The sequence below is a fragment of the Coturnix japonica genome, chromosome 28 (assembly GCF_001577835.2).
Source record: "Coturnix japonica isolate 7356 chromosome 28, Coturnix japonica 2.1, whole genome shotgun sequence".
NCBI lineage: Eukaryota > Metazoa > Chordata > Aves > Galliformes > Phasianidae > Coturnix > Coturnix japonica.
The window spans coordinates 2990661-3016403 of NC_029543.1; the positions used below are offsets into that span (position 1 = coordinate 2990661).

Genomic DNA, 25743 nt, shown 5'->3' on the forward strand with positions numbered 1-25743 from the left:
CCATCCCCATATCTCATGTCCACCTGCCCCATGTCCCCCTGCCCCACATCCTCATGTCTCATGTCCCCCTGTCCCATGTCTCCATGCCCCCCCATGCCCCATATCCTCACCCCTCTGCCCCATATCTCACGTCCCACCTCCCCCAGCTGTGGGTACCAGTAAATGACAGCACCACATCCCCACTGAGGTCAGGGCTGTCCCAGAGCCCCAAGGACACAGTGAGGGCAAAGTGCTTCTGGAGCACTGCCCACACATGACTCACCCATGGGTGATGGGGACGGGGAGGGGACGTGGCCACATAGGGCAGAGCTGCTGGCACTGCACTCCAATCATCACTTTATTATTATTATTTATTATTATTTACATCACAATTATAGAAATATATAAATATACCCCAAAAAAAGAAAGAATCCCAACAAAGCCATCCGGTGCAATAAATAACGAGCAATAAATAAAGGACTGTGTATAAAAAAGGTTTGTGAGGAGAGGAGCCAGTGGGGGGGGGGGTGGGTTCCTCCTGTTGAATCAATGCTTTAAATAAGGGGAGAGGGGAATAAGTTATGGCACGGAGTGATGGTAGCGGGGTCTGTGTCCATGGGGCCCATAGCTGGATGTGGAGGTGATGGGTCCCTATAGATTGGAGAGGATGAGTAGCTGGAGGTGATGGACCCCTTTAGCCAGAGATGCCAGACCCTATTTGCAAAGGTGATGGATTCCTATATCTGGAGGTGATGGACTCCTATATCTGGAGGTGATGGACTCCTATATCCAGACCTTATGGAATCCTACAGCGGGGGTGAAGGTACCTGATACCCAGAGCTGACAGATCCCTACACCCAGCAGAGCTGCTCCCTATACCAGAGGTCCCTATACCCAGAGGTGACGGGTCCCTATACCCAAAGGTGGTGGATCCCTATACCCAAAGGTGGTGGGTCCCTATACCCAGAGGTGACGGGTCGCTATACTCAGAGGTGGTGGATCCCTATACCCAAAGGTGATGGGTCCCTATACTCAGAGGTGACGGGTCCCTATACTCAGAGGTGGTGGATCCCTATACCCAAAGGTGATGGGTCCCTATACTCAGAGGTGACGGGTCCCTATACTCAGAGGTGGTGGATCCCTATACCCAAAGGTGATGGGTCCCTATACTCAGAGGTGACGGGTCCCTATACTCAGAGGTGACGGGTCCCTATACCCAAACATGATGGGTCCCTATACTCAGAGGTGACGGGTCCCTATACCCAAACATGATGGGTCCCTATACTCAAAGGTGACGGGTCCCTATACCCAGAGGTGGTGGGTCCCTAAACCCAGAGGTGACGGGTCCCTACAGGTGGAGGTGTCAGACCCCATTGTTGCCCTCATGCGCAGTGACAGCGTGTGACCAACATATCCTCAAAGACAGAGCTGACCAACCTGCCCTCTGCATCGTAGTGCATCAGCACCATGGGGTCGTACTCAGCGGGCACACAGCACGGTGCTGGGGCTGCACGGCTCAGGGCATGCACCCGAGCCTGGATCTGTGCGTGGATGCTGGCAGCGCGGTAGTTGTGCGGGCAGGAGCCCTGGCAGAAGCGCATGTCGTAGCTGCGCGGTGCCAGCACCCAGTCATCCCAGCCAATCTCCTGGAAGGAAACCTTCATTGTCCTCCTGCAGCACCTCCCCTCGCTCTTCCCACACTCCTCCTCCAGCCCCCGCCGTCTCCTCGCCCCCCGACCCATCGTGTCCTTCATTTCCACATCCAGAACCACGTTCCTGGTTCCGGATCCATCGAATGGAGTTGATATATTGGAGGTGAAGGTCAGCTCCAAGCGCAGCGCAGCGCCGTGCCCGGCGGCCCAGTGCCGGATGGGTGATGTCAAGTCAATGTGGTGGGAGTGAGGGTCCAAGTCCTGGTTGTGCAGCAGCCGTGGGGCTGCCCTGGGCCCCCCCGGGGTGGAAATGCTGACCTGGAGCTGTGCTGAGCGCTGGGAGTGCAGGGGGAGCTGCAGCTGTGCCCGCAGAACCTGCAGCTGCTGGCGGAGAGCGGCTGTACGAGGCACCACCAGGAGGTAACGGAATGGACCGGGGGGGTCCTGGGGTCTGGGGGGGTCCCGGTGACCTTGGGGGTCCTGATGCCCCTGGGAGTGCTGGTCACCATCGGGGTCCTGCTCTCCATGGGGGTCCTGGTCACCATCGGGGTCCTGCTCTCCATGGGGGTCCTGCTCTCCATGGGGGTCCTGCTCTCCATGGGGGTCCCGCTGTCCTCTTTGTGGTTCCTGCCCCCTGTGGGGGTCCCGCTCGCCCTGGGGGGGGTCCGGCAGGCGCTGCACTGTGGGATGAGAGGATGGTCAATGTCACAGACCCCATAGTGCACAATGGGGTGTCCTCCCTGCCCACATCCCCATGGGGCACTGCCCACCTCTAATGGGATGATGGCACCGGGGTTGGGGGGGGGTCCGACCCCATCTCATGCAGAGCTGCCCCCCAACCCCCAGCCTGGCCAGTTCCCCACATCCCCCCACTGTGCCTGGATCAGTGCTTTGAAGCGGAAAAGTGCAACTCCTCCTCTGAAGGTGATGATGGGAGGAGAAAGAGAAGGAGGAGGGGGGGAGGAAGGTGATGGATTCATGTCCGTTCATGTCCCAGCACGTGTCGGGACAGGGTGAGGGTTGGGACACGGTTGGGAGACACAGCGGGATGTGGGTCGGGGACATGGTGGGACATGTTCAGGGGGCACCATTGGGGCCACGATGGGATGAGGATCGGGGTGTGGGTGTGATGGGGGCAGTTTGGGGACACAGTGTGGGGACACAATGTGGGGTCACAGCAGGATGGAGGCTGGGTATGGGGGAGGATGGAGTCGGTTTGGGGACCACAGTGGGTTGGAGACCATAGTAGGACACAGCTGGGAAACAGCTTGAGAAGAGGATGGGATGCAGTTTGGGGACACAGGTTGAAGACACACAGGATGCAGTTTGAGGACACAGATGGGGATGTGGTTTGAGAAGACAGTGGGGTGCAGCTGGGGGGTCCAAGGTTGGGGGGCAGGGTTGGGGGGCACGGATGGGGACAGGACGGGAGCGCAGCGTCCACTTACGGATCGCGGTCAGACGGTACCGACGCGTCGCTCCTTCTCGCTCCTCCCATTCCCGGCTGCGGTTCCCTCGCAGTTCGGCCACTCGTTGCTCGTACACCCGCCGCGCTCGGCTGATGCTCTCCGGGTCCGGAGCGTTCGGTACCGGGGGGGGCCCGGCTATCCCCAGCCGCCGCAGGATGCCGTGTTTGATGGCTTCCAGCTGCTGCCCGTCCTCGTCCCACTCGCGGGGCCGTGGCTGCGCAGTGCCGGCCAGCAGCAGGAGCTGCAGGCAGGTGACGGCGGCGGCCCCCGAGTCCCGCAGCATCGCGTAGAAGGAGGAGGAGGAGGAGAATGGGGGGGGACGGGGGGGAGTTGCAAAACCTCTTGCGCAAAGGCCTCGCGTGCGGCTCTGATCGATGCCGCGAGGAGAATGAATGGAGCGGAGCAGCCCCGGCTTTATATAAGCGGGACTTTGCCCGCCCTCCGCTCCCCCCCTTCCCCCCCATCCACCTCCAGCCCCGCTCCGATGGATGACACGGTGACTCCGCGGCTGCACCGGGCACCGCCGGGCTCTGAGCCGGGATGGAACGACGGACAAACGGCGTTTCGGTGCCCCCGGGTGGGGGGGAGATGCTGAGCAGACGGACCGAGGGACGGCGGTGGGCGGAGGTCTCGTGGGCGGCACGTGGCGCTGGGCACGCGTGGATGGGGATGTGTTTTGTCTGTGGCACCAACACGCCTCGCCCACCCTCCTGGTCCCCTTTTCATCCCCTTCTCGTCCCCCCCCCCCATCTCCACCCCTGGAGGGCAGCGCGACGTGCCAACATGTGCGGGCGGAGCTGATCGGAGCCGCGATTGAAGAGGGGGGCACTTCCCGAATGGGGATCCGGCTGATGACACCGCAGCCCGGCTTTGCCGCATGTCGCTGCCCCGGTCCGGTTCGTACTGAAGTAACCGCTCCCTGGGTTTGCATCATTCCTGGGATGGTTCAGGGCGCGGGTGGCTCCGGTCCAGCGATACCGAATCGGAGCTGAAAGGCAACGGGAAGAGCAAGAGGAGGAAAACACGGAGGGTCCCACGGCTGCGCCCCATCGGAGCCTTAAACAGCAGGAAGAGGACGGACCGAACACGGAGGGGTGGACGATCCCGGCAGCCCCCCCCCCAGCCCGGAGGTGGAGGTTGGAGGTGGGCACCAGGCAATGGGGCCGGGGGGAACATCCGCCCCACTGCCCCACACTGTGGGCAGAAGGGATGTGAACCCCACGAGGTGACCCGGCTGCATTCCATGCTGCCAAGTGCACGGTCCTCAATGTGGCATTCCCACCAGCCCGTGGTTTGTGCTGAACTCGGCAGCTGAGCACGAGCTTTATTTCTGCCTTTTTCACCCAGATTCTTGACGTTTGCTCGAGGCAAAGAAAGGAGAACAAGATTTTCACCCATGGCCACGGGAAAGCATTGGGTCATCAGCACAAGGGGCGTCATGTGGGGGGTGACGTGGTGTGACTGCACTGTGCTGCTGGGGGGGAGGAGGGACGGAGGGATGGATGGATGGATGGATGGATGGATGGATGGATGGATGGATGGATGGATGGATGGATGGATGGGTGGGTGGATGGATGGATAAATGGATGGATAAATGGATGGGTGGATAAATGGATGGATAAATGGATGGATAAATGGATGGATGGATGGATGGATGGATGGATAAATGGATGGATGGATGGATGGATGGATGGATGGATGGACGGACGGATGGATGGATGGATGGATGGATGGATGGATGGATGGATGGATGGATGGATGGATGGATAAATGGATGGATAAATGGGTGGATAAATGGATGGATAGATGGATAAATGGATGGATAGATGGATAGGTGGATGGGTGGATGGACAAAGGGAAGCCCTCAGCTGCCTTTGCTCTTCCTTTCCCCACCCGCAGCTTCTGCCTGCCACAGTTTTGGTTCCTCTGTGCTGCTTCCTGATGCAGCCCTGCTGCCAGAGCCAACTTTCCTCGAGTGCTGCATCCCATGCACAGCTCAGCATCCCCGTGTGTGACCAGTGGGCTCCATGTGCTCACATCCCCATCTCCATCCCTGCAGCAGGGCCGGGCATGGAGCAGCTTTGTGGGGTTGGAGCTGCTGAAGGCACGAGGCTGCCGTGCTGTCTCTGAGCAGCTCAGCTCCCAGCAGGATGGCTGCGGGATCTGAGTTGTGCAGGTGGTCAGGAAAGGTCCCATCCCATCGGCCACCCCACCAGCACCCACCCATAGAGCACAGTGAGTCCTGCCCCCCTTCAGTTGCGCTTTGGAGCTGCGTCTTTGGAGCTGCGGGCGCCGCGTGGGCTGCGATCCCTTCCCCGTGTGATGCACGGAGGGTTCGCGTGGAGCATCAAAGTCTTTGCAGGGCCGGATGTTTTCCTCCCCAAAGGCGCCAGCGGTGAAGCCGGAAATTTTACAGCCCGGCAATAAAATTTGTGCTTTCAGAGCAACGTTTTGCGGATGCTGAACGATCTGTTGGGAAATTCCCCGGCGTGTCCTCATTGCGCTGCACGATCGGAGCATCCCCCCCCCCCCCAACACCCCCCACCTCCATCAGCACCGCGCTCCGGCCGAGGTCGCACGGAGGAATTTCCTGCCTTTGCTGTGGGTGGGAGCAGCGGGCGGAGCATTGCGCGGAGCTCAGGGCATGCACGGAAAGGTGTCGGTCTGCTTTGCACCCTCCTTTGCACACCTGTGGGCAGGATGAGGTCCTGTATTGTGCACTGAGGGTGCTGCACATGGGAACTCATTGCATCCAGCTCCGAGCTGCAGAAGCAATGAGGAAGAGGAAGGAGAAGCCGGGCAGCACCACTTCCCCCACCAGAGCCCGCAGTGCTGCAGCTCCCCGAGGGGGGCACCCACTTCTCCACCCTCTGCCAGCACCAACCCGGTGCCCCGAGCACTGAGATGCTGCATTAACAGCGGCTGGTTGAGGTCTGGGTGATGCAGCTGAGCCCACAGCACAGCAATGCTTTCTCAGACGTATGGATATAGGCACGGAGGGCTCAGAATCCAGCCTGGAGCTCAGCATCCCGTGCCCTCACTGTGCTGTCACGGTGAATGTGCACAACAGAACCCTGCCGACCTTTGGCCATCTGTAAATAGATGGGCCGGATCAGGTGAGCGTGGGCAGCCTCAGTGCTGCTGCAGCAGGAGTGGGGCTGGCTGCTCTCCCCTTTGTTCCTCGCTTACAGCATTCACCAAAAATGAGACTTCTGCTCCACTTGGAAGCGATGCTCCCGACCCGACGGCACGCATGGCTGCAGGCTCAGCCCACCCCCAGACCCCTCAGTGTGTGCAAGACAGGAAATTGCTCAAAGCCTATGGCCAAAAATGGAAATCTCACCCTGGATGGTGTCATTCGCTGCCCGACAGCGGTGCTCCCAGCAGCAGAACGGCCCCAGCCCCATGAGAAGGGCAGCTTGGAGCTTCTCAAGGCCATTCCTGGGTGAGAGTCTGATCTCATGCACAGTGCTCAACACTGGGAATACTGGGGAGTTCTGGTGGTGTCTGTGCACTGTAAGGAATGAGCAAACAGGGGCCAATAAGAGCAAAGAGCAGAGGGGTAAGAGCAGCCAAAAGGAGAAGAGAACACAGGGAGGTGGCTGTCAGCCCCCACCTCAAGCTCAGCCCAGTGCTCTGAGCAATAAGTGCTTTGAGATTTGCCACTCTGCATCCCCAAAACCACTGTGGGGTGCAGGGGTGGACCCCACTGACAGCCCTGGGGGTGTTGGGCTCCTGGGGGGTCCCCAATGCTGCTGGTTTAATGGCTGAGATGGGGAAAGGCACCAAGGTCCCAACGTGCCACCTCAGCCAGGAGGATGGAGGAGGAGGAACAGAGCAGCTCCAACAGAGGTGATGCTGCAGGAAGGGTTTTGCCTGGAGCTGTTCTGCATTGAGACCCTCCAGCATCACCCAAAGCAGCAGCAGCCAAGGAATGCATGCAGGGCACATGGGGCCCAACAGCAGCAGCTCCCACCTCTCCGTGCAGAGAGCTCAGATTGCAACACACAGTGCATGACATCACCAACACCTCGTGAGCCAGCTGCAGCCCCAGCATTGCATCAGCACTGCAGGCACGTGAGCAGTGTGATATGGAGCAGGTAGACACGCTGCTCCCACCCCCAAAAGGCACCTCTAGGTATCCAAAAACCATCCAAGAGCAGCACGAGGCAGAGTTAAACTCTTTATTTACTTTGAAACATGGGTTTAAGTTCTCAGTTACAAAGTCCAGGGGAACAACAGCGAGCGGAGGGAAAGCGAGCGGCCCTTTGTGCCACGGCCCTTTGTGACACACAGACTGTTTGGGGTTACAAGGCACTGCAAGAACACACTGCAAGGAATAGAAGCCCCCATAGATCCAGAGCTGTAGCTCCAGGAGTCCTATGAGCACTGATGGGCAACACTGGAGGGCTCCATTCAGCAGTGATGTTGGCACAACAACAACACGAGGATGGGGGGCAGAGCAGCACTGGGACACCCAGCACCTCAGAACAGACAGAACCCCAAAGGGTTTGCCCTCCCCAAGCAATGAGAAACCCCCCCATCACCCCTTTCCCTTTGTCACATCCCAATGTGTTCCAGGAGACCCCCAGAGCTCAATGCAGGGTGGATCCTGGAAAGCATGGGGTGAATGAGCTCACCCCAAAGGGCCCCTCAGCCCCCAACACTCTGCTCTGCTTCCCAGAGCCCAGTGCAGGACAAGGCACTCCCTGTTCATCAAAGTAAACATTTGCAATGTAAGAAGCTGGTGCAATCTAAAACCTGAACGTGTCGTTAAGTAGCACGGGGTTGTATTTAAGGGCAGCTCACAGATTCATCTCCTATCAATTCCTATCTAAGTATCTGCTTCTCTACTTTGCCTTATAACAGATGGGACGGAGCAGCTCTCGCTCAGTGAACTGACAGCATCCCCAGCTTGGTTGGAGGTTCGTCAGGACACCTCTGGGGTCACAACAGACACCAAACCAGGCACGAAACACAACCTCTAAGTGCACTTAAACCACAAAGCACCGGGGCTGCTGCTGCAAAGAGCCGCCTGCTGCCCACTGCCACTGAATTCAAGCAGCCCAACTCGGAGCCATGGGACACTATGACAGCACAGCACCCTGTGCTGGAGGACTGAGGCACTGGAAGGTTCAGCATTGCCTGCACTCTGAATGCTACACCTGAGCAGGCTGCTGAGATCAGTAAACACGAAGGAAAGAACATCCCCTCCCTGCAGACCCCCCCCCTGCTCCAGCACTTGGTTTGAATCCGCTCTGAGCTCTTCTCACAGCTCTCAGCCTTCACCCTCAGCCCCACACCACGACCCCACAACACCTCCCACCATCCCTCCAATGCTTCTGTCCCTCCCTGCTGCTGCTGTGCTCCAGATCAGCAAGAACTGCTGCCATCCCTGGGCTTTGACACGGTGCTGACCCACAGATGCCAGCAGCTTTGGGTTGTGCCACTAAACATCATGCAGTTAAAGGAGCTTTGAAGCCCATGGGATGATTTCATCTTATTGCTGTTCTGAACAACAGATGAAGGCGTTTAACCCAAAGGGAACAACATCACCCCACATCGCAGCCCATCCCCAAGGATGAAGGAGTTCTCGGGTACCTGGAGCTCAACGCCCTCCACAGCATTTAATAACCAAAACCATCACCCTGACACCAACAAACCCCCCCCAGCACCACAGCCAGCCCCACTCCTCACCTCCAGCACCTCAACACCAGAGACCACAAGGGAACCCCCCTCATTCTCTCTCCCTCACCCCACTTCTCAATGCACCACCAGAGCCAACTCTGCAGCCACACGACCCCAAAACTCCGCTTTAAGACATCACCAACTGCAGGCACCATAATGAATACAAAACCTGAACGGTCCACGCTCACTCAGAACGTCTTTGCAGCCAGCAATGAGTCTCCATAGGGGCAAAGCAGCAAATCCTACTGGCTGGTATCAAGGGGATAAAGCATCAGCATCATGTGCCACCCTGCAATGCTTCTGTAGCACACAACACCCCGAGCTGCAGAGACCCCCATGGATCACCCACTGATACCTATAGCAAAGGAGCGCTCCGAATCAGCTCATCTCACCCCTTTAACAACAACAAAATCCTTTAAATGAGGTCCGGATTAAACAAACTCAACGCCATCTTTAAAAGGTTTCGCTATCCGAAACGCCGCTACCGCCCTGAGGGCTAATGAACAAAAAGGGAATGAAGAAAGAATATATAAGGTTAGAGAATAAATTACTTTTGCTAAGGGACAGCCTGCAAGGGAGCTCTGCCACCAAGGCCCAACGCAGCACCTTCCATTGCTAAGATACACCAACAGCTCCTCCCAGGCACAGCGGAGCTACATGGAGATAAGAGCTCGACTATTTGGGAGCCGTCTCGAGCCACCAATACTTAATCTAAGTATTAAATAGAATAAGTTACAAAGCTGAAAGCCTGCCCTGACCTGCCAGGCATGTCCAATGCCAAGGAGAGTGTTCACTTGGAAGGCAAACTCAGGCAGGAAAGCATTCCCTCCATACACCCAAAGCCAGGTTGGATGGGGCAGCATGGGCTGGTATTCAATGTAGAGGCTGGCAGCCCTGCATGCAGCAGGAGACCGGAGCTTCATGATCCTTGAGCTCCATTCCAACCCATTCTATGGTTCTCTGCACACAACTGTGGGCTCTGATGGTGGGATGCCCATCCTCATGGCCAGCAGAACCATCCGTGGTTGGGAGAACAGGAGGAACAATGCCCTAAAACCTTTCACAAGGATTCTTCTCTATGTGTTTTTATATACAAACAGCCAACAGCTGGCTCTGAGATGGGAGATGCCCTTTGGCAGCACTCCTTGGCAACACATCGCACCAGCAATGGGCACTGAAGTTAAACATTACTCTCCAGCCAACCTTTAACGAGAACAAAAGTTCACGGCGAAGGAAGTTATAAATTACTCAACCTTCACCTTAAAAACAACAGCCAGAGCCAAGAGATGGTGATAAAGATCTCCTGTGGAGAAAGTGGCCTTTAGCAAAGCTCCTCAGCAAAGCAAAATGGGCTGTGCACACACATGGGACATCGTGCTGCACACAGCTCAGGGTGGTGGGGCTGGGAGGGCAGCCCTGATGCTGAGGATGTATGGAAGGATTCAGATCTGCAACCCAAGAGATCTGATCTGCAACCCAACACACAGCCCTCCCACCTGCAGCCACATCAGCCAGGCCACAGTGAAGGTTTGGGGGTAGAAGGCAGCAACCATAACCTTTTTCAGTTCAAAAGCAGTTTCTGAGGCTCCTCGTCCCCAACAAGCGCTCGGTTTTGTCACTTTCTTACACCAAACTCACCCCATTCCAACTCATTTCGGTTACACTTTCACACGGCGACCTCATCATTTGGAGAAATAAAAGGAGACAGAAGGAAAGCAAAACCTTCCAGCTCAACAAGGAGTCCTTACAAGATGGGGTTACCGATCCCCTGCACCCAAACACTGAGCCCTGGCCAAGGAATCCCCCATCTGAGCAGAGTGGGACCACTCAGAGACCATCACTCAGCCAATAGATGAGCTGTGGGTAAAGCAGGGCATGCAGGCTCCAGGAATGAGCAGCTTCGGGTGTTGTGTTGGAGAAGGGAATCTTCATTTCTTCATTGAAATACGCCAAAAATAAAAGGGAAAGAGAGGGAAAATAAGAAGTCAATTCTTGAAAGTGAGGTTTTTGTTTTTGAAGTCTCCAATTCTCGTGCTGTATGTCTCAGAACCTCCCTCCCTATACAAGGGGGGGAAGGTTTGGAAGTGCAATACCAGGCCAGCTCCTGCCTGCTTTCAATGTTCGTGTTGACAATTGATTTTGGCTTCAGAATGCTCCAAAACGTCGAGCATCTCCTCAATGATGGCCTGCAGTGCCCGGCCCAGCTGCTCTGCACTGTACGGCTTCCCCAATGGAGGCACATGAACAAAAGCCGACCTCCCGCAGCTCTGGTATAAGGAAGTGTAGTAAGTGAAGTCACACAGGTACCTGGAACATAGAAAACGGGGCTGATGTAGCAACATGTGACAAATAAAGTGTGCAAACCACAGGACACAGCAAACCGTGTTATCGCTTGGCATTGCATCAACATCCTGCAATAAAAAGCGCAAGGAGAGTCGAGCTGAAGCAGCAGCAGCAGCGCTCACAGCACCCAATGTAGGACAAAACACAAAGAATGTGTGTCTTCCCATCGCCGGTGTGTGACCACAGAGCAAAGCATTGCCAGGGGTGAAGGTCAGCTGAGCACAGAGTGAGCACGCAATGCAGGGATAGCTTGCAATGCAAGGACAGCATGCAATGCAAGGACAGCATGCAATGCAATGCAAGTGCCCTGCTTCTAATGGACCACATCACCCCATACCTGCCAGCATCCTTAGAGATGGTGACGGTGACATCCAGCCCCAGTGCTGAGACCCTCCTGCAAACCACGTCCATATCAATGATGGAATCGATGCACTCTGGGCCGCCTTCGACGCAGCACTGAGAGCCTGGGCAGAAACGGCAGTTGTCTAAGCCTTTATAACCCACATTATGGCCACACTTCTCCAGAGTGACAGTGGTGGCCATACCCGACACACCTACATGCACCACCAACTACGAGAGAAAAGAAACACGTTACATCAATGATGGGCAGCCAACAGCCCACAGCTCCCAGTAAGCACCTCAATTCCTCATGGCTGTCATGCAATCAGCCACTATAACAACCAACAGCACAAGATGATTCTTGTTTCATCTTCCCCCCACCCCCAACCTCAGCTCTAATTAATGGCCTAAATGTGGCATGATGCCGAGCTCCCATTAAGTGCAGCACTGCACTCTGAGCCACAAAACGCTGCAAATCCAGGTGGGAAGAGCAAAGGATGCAGTGGAGGATGCAGTACTGAATGCAGCTCAAAGCACAGCATGGTGCTCACTGGATGCGTGTTGGCTCCATCTCTTCTCCTCCTTTCATTGACCCACCTGTGGGCTGTGCTTTTTCCACAGTGCAGGGATGAGTCTCTGCACTGTCTGGTATTCCACTGGGACTTCATAGACGTGTAGGTCCACTCCATCTCGCAGCCCGAGCTTCTCCAGCTCCTAGGAACACATAGAAAGGAAGGAGCAAAGCAAGGTGGTCAGATACAGGTAGGGCAGAGCACAGTGCAGAACATGCATAAGGCAGCAGGACCTGCACACAGAGCTGCTCCCCCCAAAGCCACAGCACAGCACTGTGAGCTCTCCTGCTGGCTTCCTCTCACACAAATCCACCTTCCAAAGGCTGGCTGCTTTACCCAGCACCTCAACCAAGTCTCTTGTTTACAAGTTAAGAGCACTCATTGCAAGGCAGGCTCTTTAGGAAGAGTTAATTGTAGGGATTCATCAGCACTCCTCCACTGAGCTCCTGAAGCACAGAGCCCTGCACTGCACACAGCCCTGACACGCAGCTCACTAATAAAGATGTACTCTGGCCCCCAGACAACTCATTATCCACTGCCTTGTATACCTGACAAACACAGAAAAACCAAGGCGTCTGACCCATTCCCTGACCCCCAGACAATGGGCTCCTTTGTGAGCCCTTAATATCCCTATCAGGTCTGTCTAGACACCCTGACAGCCATTGTGCTGCTCCCTGACCTTTCTGCTGGGGCCCAGAGCAGCCAGACGTGCTCGGATGGGATGGGGACGCAGGGATGGGGATGGTGGGACAGGACACACCTGGGCTGTGTTGGCACTGTATCCCACACCACATCCTGCTGAGCTGCAGCTGCATAGAGCCTCAAAACCTTAAAGAGATGAAAGCATGGCACGGTGCAGGTGTGATGCATGGAGCTGTTGCTGTGAGCTCTGAGAGCTGCGAGGTTATCTGCCTCTCTGAGTCCATCTGGGATCTCTTCCCTGAGCACACAGCATTTATCTGACCCCAGTGTTTGCTGCCATGACCTGAAGGTGAGGTATTCCCTGAGTTGATCACCAGGGAAGAAAAGCAAGGATTCTTATCCTTGCGATACAGGATCATAAAGGATGCAATAAAGCAGAACCGGCACAGTCCCGGAGCTAGAAAGGATTTAAGAAGATTGTTTAATTGATTTTTCTTCTATTAAAATGCAGATCACACCGTCTGGGGCTCAGCAACTCAGACGCCTTTGTGTCCACGCTGCTCCATGAGGGCCCCGTCTGAGTCGCACAAAGCCCACCTCGCTGTGCTCAAAGCCATGCTGTTCCTTTTTGTCTGGGCCTCTCGGGCTGAGACGGGGCGAGGGGAGGGGGATCTGGGCACATTGTGCTCCTGGCTGCAGGATGGGACCGCAGGGAGGTGGGCCTTGGTGCAGCTCTATCTTCCCAAAGCATCCCTGAGCACTCAATGTGAGCTGAGGATGCACTCAATTGCTTCAGCACGAGGCTGCCCCTTGTTATACACATCACACATTAGGTTTGCACCTGTAAGGACAGCACAACACCCACCTCTCATCCTGCCCCATAAACACAGTGGTCCCCTCATCCTGCCCCATAAACACAGTGCTCCTATTACCCTGCCCCATAAACACAGTGCTCTCTCATCCTGCCCCATAAACACAGTGCTCCTATTACCTTGCCCCATAACCACAATGCTCTTCCAGGCATCTCCTCTAGCAGAAAACCACCTTGGAAACAAGAGAAAGAACAAACCAAACCAAGTGGCTTCATAGCTGCCCTTCAGTACCACGCAGCTCTATGTAATGCAGCCTGTATTCCTCCCCAGACTTGGCTGAGCAAACCCAACTCGGGTGCATTCAGCCCCAGTGGCTCTTCGAGCCAAAGGTTTCCTCTCCCCTCACCAGTCAGCACATCGGACATCTGGACATCAGCTGGTTGTAATTGATGAGAGCTTGTGATTTAATTTAAAAGCATTCTAAAGCAGATATGAATCCCCGAGCTCCGAAGGGAAGAAAGAAGTGTTGGGGAGCAAAGCAGATTCAGCTTCCCAGGTTGCTGTACTAAAATGCACCCTGAATTCCCAACAGCTCTGTCATTAACCATGTCCAGGAGCAACAAATAAGGAAGAACTGGGAGAATATGATGGCACTGTCCAAGCCAATGCATTACAGCACATCACAGAGCACCCTCAGCTCTGGTTTAGCAGAGCTTGGCTCCTTTGTGCCCCATCACAGCACATTCTGATCTGCTCAAGCAATGCCACTCTGTGAGCACTGCAAGCACAGCCCCACGTGCTGAGCCCCATTACAGATGAGAGGGATTAAAGGTCAACCTGCTCACCAGGCTGCAGCTGAGAGAAAAAACATACAAATTCCTTTTGGTTTATTTATTTGGAATTCCCTCTGCTAAGTGGGGGAGAAAGACAGCGGGCTCCGTGCACCATTTCACTGCTCTGAAATGCAAGGAGTCAGCCTAGGGATTCCTTATTCGCCTTTGCTATATGAACCCAACCTCACTAAGTTCTACCAGCAAAGGGATTGCTGAACAAAACATAACCAAGCTGAGTGCCTGCATACAGGGCGAGATGACCTCAGTGGATGCAGCAGACTTAGAGCCACAGCTGGAATGCATGCAGGGGGTGCAGGGGAGTGCAGGGGGGTGCAGGGGGTGCATGGGGATGCATGGGATGCATGGGATGCAGGGGATGGTGCTGCTCTAATGGATGCTCCAAGGATGAAGTGACAGCATTACCTGCACTGCAATCCAACTGGCATTGACAGCATGCTCTCCAAAGGGACCAAACCCTGCAAGAGAAGAAAAGCCCCCGGTGAGCAGCTGAGCCCTGCACCTTGGATTTAAACCCAAGAAGCACCAAGTGCAGCTGTTGATGTGCTCTGAAAGAAAAGCCACTGCTTGTAACACCCAGTCCCTACTGGGGGTGTATTGCTGACCAGGTTAGGAACACTTGTTAGCTATGGAGGAGCTGAGTGATGGCATAGAATGGGGATCATGATTGGATCTTCTAACCCTGATTGTAACAGCCCACAAACACAGACAAGTCTCCATCCAGCATTTCTCTGCTCACACCTTCACCAAAATCCCTTCTGCCTTAATAGGAACCAAACAAAGCACTGCTGACCCACCTGCACCGAGCACCAAAGGTTACACAACGCTATAAAAACACTTACGTCCCCAAATCTGCATTTCCTAATGAGTAACTCGGAGTTAACTAGTAACCCATCACATCTTTCCCTGAGCGAGCACACAAAGGTTGGGCATTTATCTGGGCGTGGGATCGATATGCTTTAATTTCAGATGGCAGAGCTACCCTGTGAGCCTAATGCAATCAGAAGGCACGCACTGCATCTAAGTCAGGACCACAAATATTACATGACACACTAATGGAAACCTCCCATGTGCTGCCAGCAGAAGGGGAGGGCTGAGGTTACACCGCACACAACAGCAACAGGGCTTTGTACAGCTCAATGGGATCTCAGTATCAACCTGAGCCTCCAAGCGGAACCAGCATCAATATCTCCCCATAATAACCCTCCTGAAGGCTCCCACAGGATCCTAATGCACTTGTTGTTTCTCCATATATAAGCTATAGATGTGAGAGCACCAAACAGGTGTTTCATTGGGATGGTTTCAATATGAATCACACCAGCTTTCCAGGTACCCCAATGTAACCAAAACCTCTCGTTCTGAACCCAACTGAGCTGCCCCCTCACTCATCCTCCACACCGACCCCCAGATCGATTCCTTGCATATCAGATGAGCAACTTTATGGGTAGCACCAAACCCAGCCTCAGCCACCCCACACCCAGCACAGGGTCCTGCCGGGCACACAGCACTGAGCCCACCCTGCAGACCTTCATGGGGTTGCAATGGGGTCTCAGTGCGACCATCAGGGGCAGATCCAGCACCATCAGCTCTGAATGTTTGAAGCAGAGACCACCCCCCAACCCCCCCGGGGCAAGAGATGGGACAAATACAGCGGGGACCGGGGGGGGGGGGTATAACCGGAGGGGTCTGTGACACGCCGCAGCCCCGTCGCGCCCCTCCCAATCCCCGTACACCCCCACCAGGACCCCGACACCCCCATGTGCCCCTCACCGCCCCCTCCCAATCCCGCATCCCCCCCGTTGAGATAATGGAATCAGAGCCCACCCTGCCGTCCCCTCCCCACCCCCCGGTCTCGTTCCATCCGCCCGTACCCGTTACCACCACCGCCCTCCGCGGTTTCTCCATCTCCGCTCCCGCACCGCACTGAGCGACCGGCCCCGCACGGTCATAGAGCGCGCTCCGCCCCGACGCCCAGAGCGGCCCCGCGCGGCCATAGAATACGCGCCGCCCCGAGGACCAGAGCGGCCCCGCGCGACCATAGAGTGCGCGCCGCCTCGCTGCCTAGAGCGCCTCCTGAGCGCCGCTCCGTGCCGCTTCCCGCTCGGCGTTTCAATTTACGGCACTGTCGTGACGCTGTGCACCGCCAACCTCGGCGATGCTTTACGGCCGAGGCGGGTCCTGCACGCTGATTGGCTCCGCGAGGACCGCGCCGAGCTCTGATTGGTCCCGTGTGGGGCCGGGGGTGGTTTGAGCGGCAGCGCCCGGCGCGGCGGCGGCTCCGCGGTTCCGGCACGATGGTGAGTGCGGGAATGGGCCGGGCCGGGCCGGTTCGGTTGTCCCGGTACTCCCTGAGCCCCTACATGGGGATCCGAGGCGGTCCCGGTTCCCGGTTGTTGAGGCCTTTCTCTCTTTCCCCCGCAGCTGCCCCTGTCGTTGCTGAAGACGGCGCAGAACCACCCTATGGTGAGTCCCGGCCCACTCCCGCTGCGGCCTATGGGCCCGGTGCCGCCCCGTCGGGTCCCGTTGGGTCCCCGTGCCGCCCCGTCGGTCCCGGTTCCTTCATGCTGACCCCCCCCCTTTGCTTCTTCCAGCTGGTGGAGCTGAAGAACGGCGAGACGTACAACGGGCACCTGGTGAGCTGCGACAACTGGATGAACATCAACCTGCGGGAGGTCATCTGCACCTCACGGGTAACCAGCTCAATGCCAGGACCCCCATTGCGCCCATAGACCCCCTACTTTGAACAGCATCAAAGCAGATCAGGAATGAGTTGTCCCCATTGCGCCCATAGACCCCCCCCATTGCGCCCATAGACCCCCCATTGCGCCCATAGACCCCACATTGCTATCAGCCCCCAGCCCTGCAGCTGAGTGGGACTCGCAGAGATCCTCACCCTTCTGTGTGTGTTGCTTTTGCTTTGAATGTGAATGTAACGCAGTTATGAGGTGTAAGAAACGAATGAGCCCATTGACAGCAGGGTGAAGGTGCTCAGTGTGAAGGGCTGGTGACAGGTCCTGTCCCATTGCCCGCTCCATGCAGCCCCATCGAGCACAGTGCTGCCTTTCATCATCACCTGCCTCACGCCCTGTAACTCCACATCAAAAGTTATTAGGGCCTCTTGTTTAACCGGGTTGTGCCTCGTCTGCTACTTTTGCCCATGGCCAAAGTGCTCCGAGAAGAGATTGGGATCTGTGCTTTGAGCTCTGACCTCAGCCTCAAGTGTCTGGTCTTGTCCCTGGCAGCCTGTGCCTGGCCACGTTCCTGCTGCTGCTGCTGCTCTCTGTGCCTGGGAACATCACGGGTCTGTGGGGGAGGCTGTCAGGGAAACCCTTCTTCTTCAGGAAGGGTTTCTGTGCCTGTTGGACCCACAGCAGGAAGGTATTGGCCAATAGTGCTGGGGCACGGAGATGTGATGTGTGTACTTAAACAAAGCAAAGGTTTAAGAAGGATCATAACAGCAGAGCAGTGAGCCCTAAAAATCTGGATCCACAGATTGTTGGGGCAGATAAACAGATAAGTTCAATGGGAAGGGGTGGCAAGTGGCAAAGCCTTACTAGTGCTTGCAGAACAAGGGATGCCGGCCTTTAATACTGCTTCCTCATTAAGCAGCTTTGTGTTGCTGTGGGCAGAGCACTTCAGCATTTATACCCACCGAGTGGTCTGCAGTTCACTCCCCACCCCTAAATACCCCCTGGGTGCTACTGGGGGGGTATATATGGAAGCCTTCCTGGTGGCACGGTGGGGATCAGCCACTAGATGGCATGGAGCTGCGGCAGCTGTTTACATGGGGAGCTGGAACGAGGAAGCCGGGGACCTGGCTCCATCCCTTCCTGCATAGAGAGCCAAAGTGCAGCCGGGCGGATCCAGGCAGGGTGGGGTTTGCTGGGTGCCTGTTTGAAGAAGGCTGCTTGTCTCACACACACGGAACTTGCCTGTGCATGCTGCATTGCCCCAAATAACACCGGAGCAGAGGAGGAGGGGGGTACAACTTGATTCTGGAGAGGTGAAACGAGGCATTCTGGTTTCACCCACTCCTCTGGGATGTTGTGGACACTCTGTCCATGTGTGATAGTTGTGAGGAGCCTGTGTTCAGCCAAGCCCTGCAGCAGAGCACGGCCGTGCGCACGAGGTTCCATCCCTCCTCCCGCTTACATCAGTTGTTGTTCAACTTTCACATGCAGTTCCTATTCCCACAGCCACAGGAGCTGAAGCCCTGATGGGCTGTGTCCTAGCAAAGCCCTGAAACTGCCTTAAACAAAACACAGAGGCAGCTGCTCCGTAACTTGGCACCCGAAGGTTTCTTTGAACGTGATCTGTAAGCTCTTATTTTCCACAGCCGCGGTTCCTGTGCGCTGCTGGGCTCACCCCACACCCAGCTGGATGCTCCTCGCTGCTCAATCCACACCACAAAGGGGTTCAGTTTGTAGGTGACTCTGGTTGGGGCTTTATGTGCTGGAACTGCCCCGTGTTGCAGCAGCTGTGTTGAACTTACCACATTTCCCTCTCCAGTCCCACTTTCGATTCTCTTCTTGTATGAGAAGCAAAGGGAAGGTGCTGTTTCCTCTTCTTCCTTCACTTTCTGTGAGAGTCAAAGGCGGTTGTGAACGGGCTGAAACTGCAGTGGCTCATGGCTGAACGCCCCCTGACTCCCCAGCAGGTTGTAGGGCTGCGTGTTTTAAAGGGAAAACAGGAATTTCACAGCTAATTATGGGTTGTACATTCAGAATAGACTATTACATCTGTCGCACGCTTCAGAAGTGATGGAGATATTCAAGTGTCAAAAAGCAACTTAAGTGCACGTGGTTTTGTTCTCAGCTTAACACGTTGCTTCCCAATAGGATGGTGACAAGTTCTGGAGGATGCCAGAGTGTTACATCCGTGGCAGCACAATTAAATACCTTCGGATCCCCGATGAGATAATTGACATGGTGAAAGAAGAGGTGGTCTCCAAAGGCAGAGGCCGTGGTGGGATGCAACAGCAGAAGCAGCAGAAAGGCCGCGGTGTTGGAGGTGCTGGACGAGGTAACGATCCTTTTTGCTTTTCAGTTCAGAGAGGGGGTGACTGGGATTCCTGCCTTTAAATTCCACCTCTTGTGCAAGGAAGGGATGATGCTTCTCAGTTTTGAACCCAGAGCTGTTGGTCTATGAGAAGCTGGAGCTGCTCCTGTGCAAGATCGAGTTGAGTGAGTGTTGTCTGGCTTCTAAGTCAGCCTCTGCCAAAGAGCAGAAAGGAGACGTGCCAGGGATGAGCCTCGTTCCTGGGCTGGGCAGGAGCTTAAGGGAGTCTCTGAAGCTGTCTGGTTCTGCCCCTCCTGGCTGGTTACAGAACACGGCCCCACCAAACTTCTGGTGTCTGTTGGCTTTGCAGATGTGGGAGGGAAACAAGTGGCTGTTCTGTTTGAAATTGGACTTGAATTTGACCATCCCAGTGGTAGGAAAAGATCTTTTTCTCCCATTAGGATGGGATTTCTCATCAGGATGGGATTTCTCATCTTGTGCTCTGCTCCTTTCTTCTTTTTTAACATCAGATATCTGAAGGTTTGTTTTCCTCCTGTTCCAAATGAATATTTCATGTTTCTGATAAAAGGTTCCCACTTACATAGAAAGAGGTCAACCCTGCTCCGCCTTCCCCGTCCCATTTCTCGTGGTTGGGTTATCTTGGACTACTTCAGCCTGGGGAAATATCTGCCCTTTGTGAGCACAGTCCTGCTGGATGCCTGAGAAGCATTTCTCTCTCGTGCTCACACCTCCTGCCACGTCTTGACAATTCACTTTGTGGTCACTGTGCTCAGCCCCAGGGATTCTCAGTTCAGCCTGCAGTAGGAGCTTAAATGCCAGGCAAACTGCCTTGCTACAACAAAACTGAGTTCAACTCAGGAGATCCGGGGCTTAAAAGGAACTCCAGGTCTCCACGGAGTGCCCTTAATGAGCAGTGTGTGCTGTGAGTACGTGAGGGATGGATGGGAGGGACCTGGGGACACACCAAGAGCTGCATCCACAGCTCCCAAAGGCTGCAGGAGGAAAATCCCTCTGCGACGGCTGCTCCCTTTGCTGCCTCCCAACAGCTCTGAACACGCAGAAATGACCTTTACAATTCTGAAGGCTCCTTTTATTTTTTTTCCTCCTTCCCCTATTTCAGCTTCCAAAGCATTTGGCACAGCAGCTTTTTTGGATGCGGTTCTTTGGACAAACGTTTCAAGTCAAGTATTTTCTCTGCTGTGGAAATATCCACCTTGTGGAGAGCGGGGCTGAGTTCTGTTTTGAGGTGGAGTTCCCTGCTGTTTTGATGTGCAGCTTCAATTTGCTGATGGAATATTTTAAAGGGAAGCTTCGGCATTCGCTAATTAGCGAAGAGGTTTGGCTCTCATTACTGAGACATGAAGGGGGAAGAGGAGGAAAAAAAGAGGGCAGGACAATTTTGTTGAGAGGCCAGCAGGCAGAAGTAAAGCTATAATTGTGCACACAGTTGAAAGGATTATTGTTTCTGACACTGGTAATCCTTCGTCTTCTTGGTTTGCTCAGTGAAGAAGTGGTGCAGTCTCTGCTCAGCTTCTCAGGGGGCTGCAGCTGCTTCCAAAGGGCTGCAGGGTTAGGAGCAAGCTTTTTCCTCTCTGGTTTAGACACGTCTCAGCTGAGCAACCAGAGCTCCAGAGCGAGCTGCTCTGATTGTCTGCAGCAGATTGGAGCTGGGAGGGCAGGGCTGGAGGCGGCCAGTAGCTCCCAAGGCAAAGGGGGGACACAGCTACATGCTATGAGGGTGCCTGGGACTCAGCACAGCCCCCAGGTACTGCTGCCTTTGTGCTCCCTCTGCACACTGATGGATCACCCTGTCCAGAATCAAGGTGCTGATGGACATGGATGTGTATTTTTTTCTGTTCTGTAGCTGAGCAGCCTTGAAACTGAGTCACCCTCTTTGTTGCTTTTGGTTTGACAGCTTACTCTGATCCCACTGCTGACAGATGGCTCGGTTTAAAACCGGGTCTCTCCTCCTTGGGTTTTGTTTTCTAAACTTGAATTTATGACGATACACAGTTGGCCAGTGGGCACATTAAAGCACCAGGGAGGCAATGCTGAGCCTGCCAGTGACAGGAGGTAAGTTTGTGGCCCTGGTGAATGCAGACAGGCTTTGGAATTGGTGAAGGAGAAGTGTGAGTGTCTCCTCTCTGCCCCAGCAAAGACTGTAAAACAAGCACACATCTGGGATAGCATCACAAACAGCGAAGCTCTGGGATGTGGTAACAGCCTTACACTGATGTTGTTCTATCTCTGCTCTTTCTCCTCACCCTATAGGTGTGTTTGGTGGCCGTGGCCGAGGAATACCAGGCAGTGGAAGAGGCCAGCAGGAAAAAAAGCCAGGCAGGCAATCGGCAAAGCAGTGAGGGGCTGCGTGAGCCCCAGCCAGGGACAGTGCCACGATGCTCCTCCGTTTTATCACCTCAGGATCAGTTCAGAAGTGTTCAATCTCTGCTCCTCCGTCAGTCGATCCGTGCTCGAATCATGTTGTTTGGAAGCCCCTCGCTATTTAATCCCATATAATGAAGTTCATGGCTTCTTTTAGCCAGCAGGTTTGTAATTGGAGATGGTTAAAAAACCGAAACAAAAAGGTTAAGGACCTGACTTCAGCCCTATCGAATCTGTTGGGATCACTGGGTTTAATTTACAAGGATCTCCTGTATGTGGTGAGATCCGATTTGAATGCTTTCAGGCTCCGTTGTGTTCTGGGTTTGTCTTTTCATTTTGTTTTCATACTTGAAACGTGGGCAATTGGTTGCATTCGTAACGGGCGCAGCGTTTTGGTTTATAAACACTGAACTCCATGATGTGGTGTCTTTATGTGAGGGGTTGGGTTGGTTGGGCTTGAACAGAACAAGCTTTTAGGCTCCATCTTCACCCTCCTTTTTGGGCTCAGTCTGTTCTGGGCTCAGTCTGTTCTGGGCTCAGTCTGTTCTGGGCTCAGTCTGTTCTGGGCTCAGTCTGTTCTGGGCTCAGTCTGTTCTGGGCTCATTCTCTTCTGGGCTCAGTCTCTTCTGGGCTCAGTCTCTTCTGGGCTCAGTCTCTTCTGGGCTCAGTCTCTTCTGGGCTCAGTCCTCTTCTGGGCTCAGTCTCTTCTGGGCTCAGTCTCTTCTGGGCTCAGTCTCTTCTGGGCTCAGTCTGGCTCTGCCCTGTACCTTAAAGGAGAACCAATGTGGATTTCACTTTGTGCTTCCAGGGCTGTTTCCAAGAGAGCTTTGTGATGAGTGTTTCCCAATTAGTGTCGATCGAATTCAACTCCATTTCACAAGTTCCCTTGAAAGGAAATGCTTTTCTGTGCTCTCTTCTGCAAGGCTGCAGCGCCCCTGGCTCCTCTCTGCTTGTTTTTGGCTTGTTTTCTTCTTCCTGCAAGCAATCGAGCTGTTAAGGTGCAAAGCTTTGTTTCTTTTTCCCCTGCATTCAGTGCTCTCCCCCTTGTGCCTCTGGTTCCTGAGTTACAGCAGCACTTCCCAAGCCTGTTTCTCATGATATACAGGGACTGACTTGGCTGCCATTGTTTGTCAGTTCATTTTCTGGTTGCTCCTCAAGCCTTTTCCCTTGGGGATGGAGTGTTCTCCTCCTGCAGGTGAAGGAAGATCCTTTGCATCTTGAGCTCAGGCTGCTCTGAGTCTTCCATCCCATGGGGTGCAGAGCAAAACATCCCAATAAAACCATGGCTGATCCTAAATGGAAACCTGTATGGGGGCATAAGGGGGGGGTGGTCCATGTGTGGGTTTGCTGCCTTCAGCCCAGCAGTGGGAATGGGGCACGTGTGTCCTTCCTGCTGGAAACTCTCTCCAAGTAAACACCCATGTGGCATTTCAATGCAGCACAGCCCGAGCCCTGTGTCAGACTTTCCCTTCCCTCCCTGCCTCCAGCCACACTAACACCACGTTACTGCCTGGATGAAGGAGGAGACGCAGTGTCAGCGCAGGGGTGATAAAGCAACCCAGGACAACGGGACCTTTGGCTCATGGCAGAGATCTCCCATCACTCCGTATATCTCTGCTTTCATTTCATTGCCTCTACAGGCAGCATCCTGTTCTATCCTCACACCCTTTTTATGCTCCCCAAATCCCACAAATAATGTGGTCACACAGAAGGAGGACAAACAGCCCCATGCTCATCATGGGTCGGTCCCTATGGCCACCGCATTGACCCCACAGCCCCATTCCCACCCCCAGCTCCCAGCAGTGACGTTCGGTGTGGCCTGGTCCTGCAGTGACTCACAGCTCGGTGCTGCTCGGGGAGGCAGCAGCACAGGAATAGTTACACCGCAGCCGGCTGCGACGCGGAGGGAGTGGCTGCTGAAATACTTCAGGGCTTCGCTAAGCGACTAAAAATACACGTCAAACCTCCTCCTCCTTTTTCCTTTTTATTATTATTATTGCTTCTTTTTTTTTTTTCTCTATCTTGTTTTGGACCATTCCAGGCCCTGGAGGCAGCACAGTCTCCCTGTGTCTTCCCAATGTGGGGCTCAGGCTCACAGTGGTGACTTGGGGTGGCCGTGGAGCATTGCAGCCTTTGGGGCTCACAGGTGGTGGTATTAAGTTGGGCTGTGCTTAAACGAGCCCATAATGGAAGAGATTTAAGGGGATACTATGGGGAAATAGAGGTGGGAAGGGGGTTGTGGTGGCATTCAGGACCTTTGTGGGGTGTACAAACCTTAATATGGCTGATAGATGGGGGGGAAAAGGGTCAGAGCAGCACAACAGAGCCGATATATGGGGGGAAAAGGGGTCAGGGCAGCACAATGTGGTGACAATGGGGACAGGGCTGAGCTTGGGGACACCCCAGTTGTGCCCCATTGTTAAGTACTCATTGGGATAACGAGGCTGGGAGCGAGGCCAGCCTGAAGCGATGGGGGATGGGGTGATGTGGGGCTCATGACCGCCCCATAGCGCTGCTCCTCGCCCCATAGAACCGTCCCCCCCCCCCCCAAAGTCCGGAAGGCCCGAACCGGCCGTGCAGGCCGCGCCCATAATGATGGGGTTGTGCGGGAAGGGCCAGCCCGGCCCCGGGGCCTCAATGCCGGCCTGGACGGGACGGGGGGAGGCGTGTATATGTGTATGTGTGTCTATGTGTGTATATATGGGTCTATATGGGTATATATATATATATGGGGGGGTCCCGGTCCCCGGGGGCTCCATACGCGGCCGGTGACGTCAAGCTCTGACGCCGCGCCGCCCCCTCAGCCGCCCCCGGGCTCAGCCGTGACGCCACCGCCGCTCCCCAGCGCCCAGTTGGGCACCGGGGGGCGGGTAACCGGGGGGTAACGGGGTGTAACCGGGTGTTACCGGGTGTTACCGTGTCCCTCATCCCGCCCCCCCCGCCCCTCCCCCCTTTGTGCCGCTCCCGCCGGGCCCCACGTGCGGCCCCTCCCCCGCCATGACGTCATCCCGGCGTCCCTCGCGCTGTTGTGCGCCGTTCCCCGCCGGTCTCCATGACGACGTCTCAGCCAATCAGAAACGTGTCCCCGCCTCCCGCCACCGCGTTTCCCGCCGGCTCGGCAGGCGGAGCCGCGCCCTTTATGCAAATCACAACACGGCGGGACGTCACGCGCAGCCAATGGGAGCGCCGCGCGGTGAGGTCACCGCCGCCCGGCCGCCGTATTTAAGCGGCGCGGGGGTCGCGGCGGCGGCAGACGCGTGTGTGCGCGCGGAGCAGCGGGGCCGCGCCCGGTGGCAGCGCCGCCTCCCCCGCCGCCCCCTCCCCCCCCCCGCTCGGCCCCGCGCTCCGCTCCGCTCCCCCCCGCCCCGTTCCCCCGCAGCCGGGCGGGGGAGGAGGATGGAAACACCCTTCTACCATGATGATGTATTGAGCGGCCTCGGCAGCGGCTTCGCCCCGACCTCCGGTACCGGCAGCAGCGGCAGCACCGGGCTCCTCCTGCCCTTCCCCGGCGGCAGCATGATGAAGAAGGACGGGCTCGGCCTGGCGCTGCCCGAGCAGGTGGCGGCGGCTTTAAAGGCTCCGGGAGCGGCGGCGGCTGCGGGAGCGGCGGGCGGTGAAACGGCGCCGGGGCTGCTGGGCTCGGCCGAGCTGGGGCTGCTCAAACTGGCGTCCCCGGAGCTGGAGCGGCTCATCATTCAGTCCAACGGGCTGGTGACCACCACGCCGACCAGCGGGCAGTTCCTGTACCCCAAAGCGGCCGCGTCCGAGGAGCAGGAGTTCGCCGAGGGCTTCGTCAAAGCGCTGGAGGATTTGCACAAGCAGAACCAGTTGGGCGGCGGCGGCGGCGGCAACAACGGGGGAGCGACGGCGGCGGGAGGAGGAGGCGGAGGAGGCGGCGGGGAACTGCCCGCACCCGGCCTGGCCCCGGAGCCGCCGGTGTACGCCAACCTCAGCACGTTCCCCGCCGTCACTTACGCCACCGAACCCGGCCCGTT

At 55.7% G+C, this 25743-nt stretch overlaps 4 protein-coding genes across 7 annotated transcripts in view; 2 read left to right on the forward strand and 2 right to left on the reverse strand.

Annotated features, from left to right (window-relative positions):
• Nucleotides 1–319: 319 nt before the first annotated feature.
• On the reverse strand, nucleotides 320–3512 carry GDF15 (growth differentiation factor 15). The gene is made up of 2 exons (XM_015886805.2): nucleotides 3080–3512; nucleotides 320–2311 (listed from the first exon to the last, which is right to left on the reverse strand). Exons 1-2 carry the CDS (start codon nucleotides 3381–3383, stop codon nucleotides 1362–1364), a joined length of 1254 nt encoding a protein of 417 aa, XP_015742291.2. The 5' UTR covers nucleotides 3384–3512; the 3' UTR covers nucleotides 320–1361.
• Nucleotides 3513–7270: 3758 nt separating this feature from the next.
• PGPEP1 (pyroglutamyl-peptidase I) lies at nucleotides 7271–16434 on the reverse strand. 3 transcript variants are annotated; one of them, XM_032440973.1, is made up of 5 exons: nucleotides 16219–16434; nucleotides 14753–14805; nucleotides 12068–12184; nucleotides 11469–11595; nucleotides 7271–11095 (listed from the first exon to the last, which is right to left on the reverse strand). In XM_032440973.1, the coding sequence occupies exons 1-5, from the start codon at nucleotides 16250–16252 to the stop codon at nucleotides 10725–10727; spliced, it is 702 nt and encodes a 233-aa protein (XP_032296864.1). In that variant the 5' UTR covers nucleotides 16253–16434; the 3' UTR covers nucleotides 7271–10724. The 3 variants fall into 3 exon arrangements, with proteins under 3 accessions (XP_032296864.1, XP_015742110.1, XP_032296865.1); XM_015886624.2 differs by having other exon boundaries at nucleotides 10799–11095; nucleotides 11469–11701; XM_032440974.1 differs by lacking the exon at nucleotides 14753–14805 and having other exon boundaries at nucleotides 10799–11095; nucleotides 11469–11701.
• Nucleotides 16435–16526: 92 nt separating this feature from the next.
• On the forward strand, nucleotides 16527–22164 carry LSM4 (LSM4 homolog, U6 small nuclear RNA and mRNA degradation associated). 2 transcript variants are annotated; one of them, XM_015886625.2, is made up of 5 exons: nucleotides 16527–16644; nucleotides 16769–16810; nucleotides 16939–17037; nucleotides 19186–19369; nucleotides 21638–22164. In XM_015886625.2, exons 1-5 carry the CDS (start codon nucleotides 16642–16644, stop codon nucleotides 21724–21726), a joined length of 417 nt encoding a protein of 138 aa, XP_015742111.1. In that variant the 5' UTR covers nucleotides 16527–16641; the 3' UTR covers nucleotides 21727–22164. The 2 variants fall into 2 exon arrangements, with proteins under 2 accessions (XP_015742111.1, XP_015742112.1); XM_015886626.1 differs by having other exon boundaries at nucleotides 16939–16980.
• Nucleotides 22165–25021: 2857 nt separating this feature from the next.
• Nucleotides 25022–25743, forward strand: part of JUND (JunD proto-oncogene, AP-1 transcription factor subunit) — a 1445-nt gene continuing 723 nt past the window's right edge. Inside the window, exon 1 of the mRNA XM_015886082.1 lies at nucleotides 25022–25740. Coding sequence (XP_015741568.1) covers nucleotides 25145–25740 — 596 coding nt within the window. The 5' untranslated portion in view covers nucleotides 25022–25144. The remainder of the gene's footprint in view (nucleotides 25741–25743) is intronic.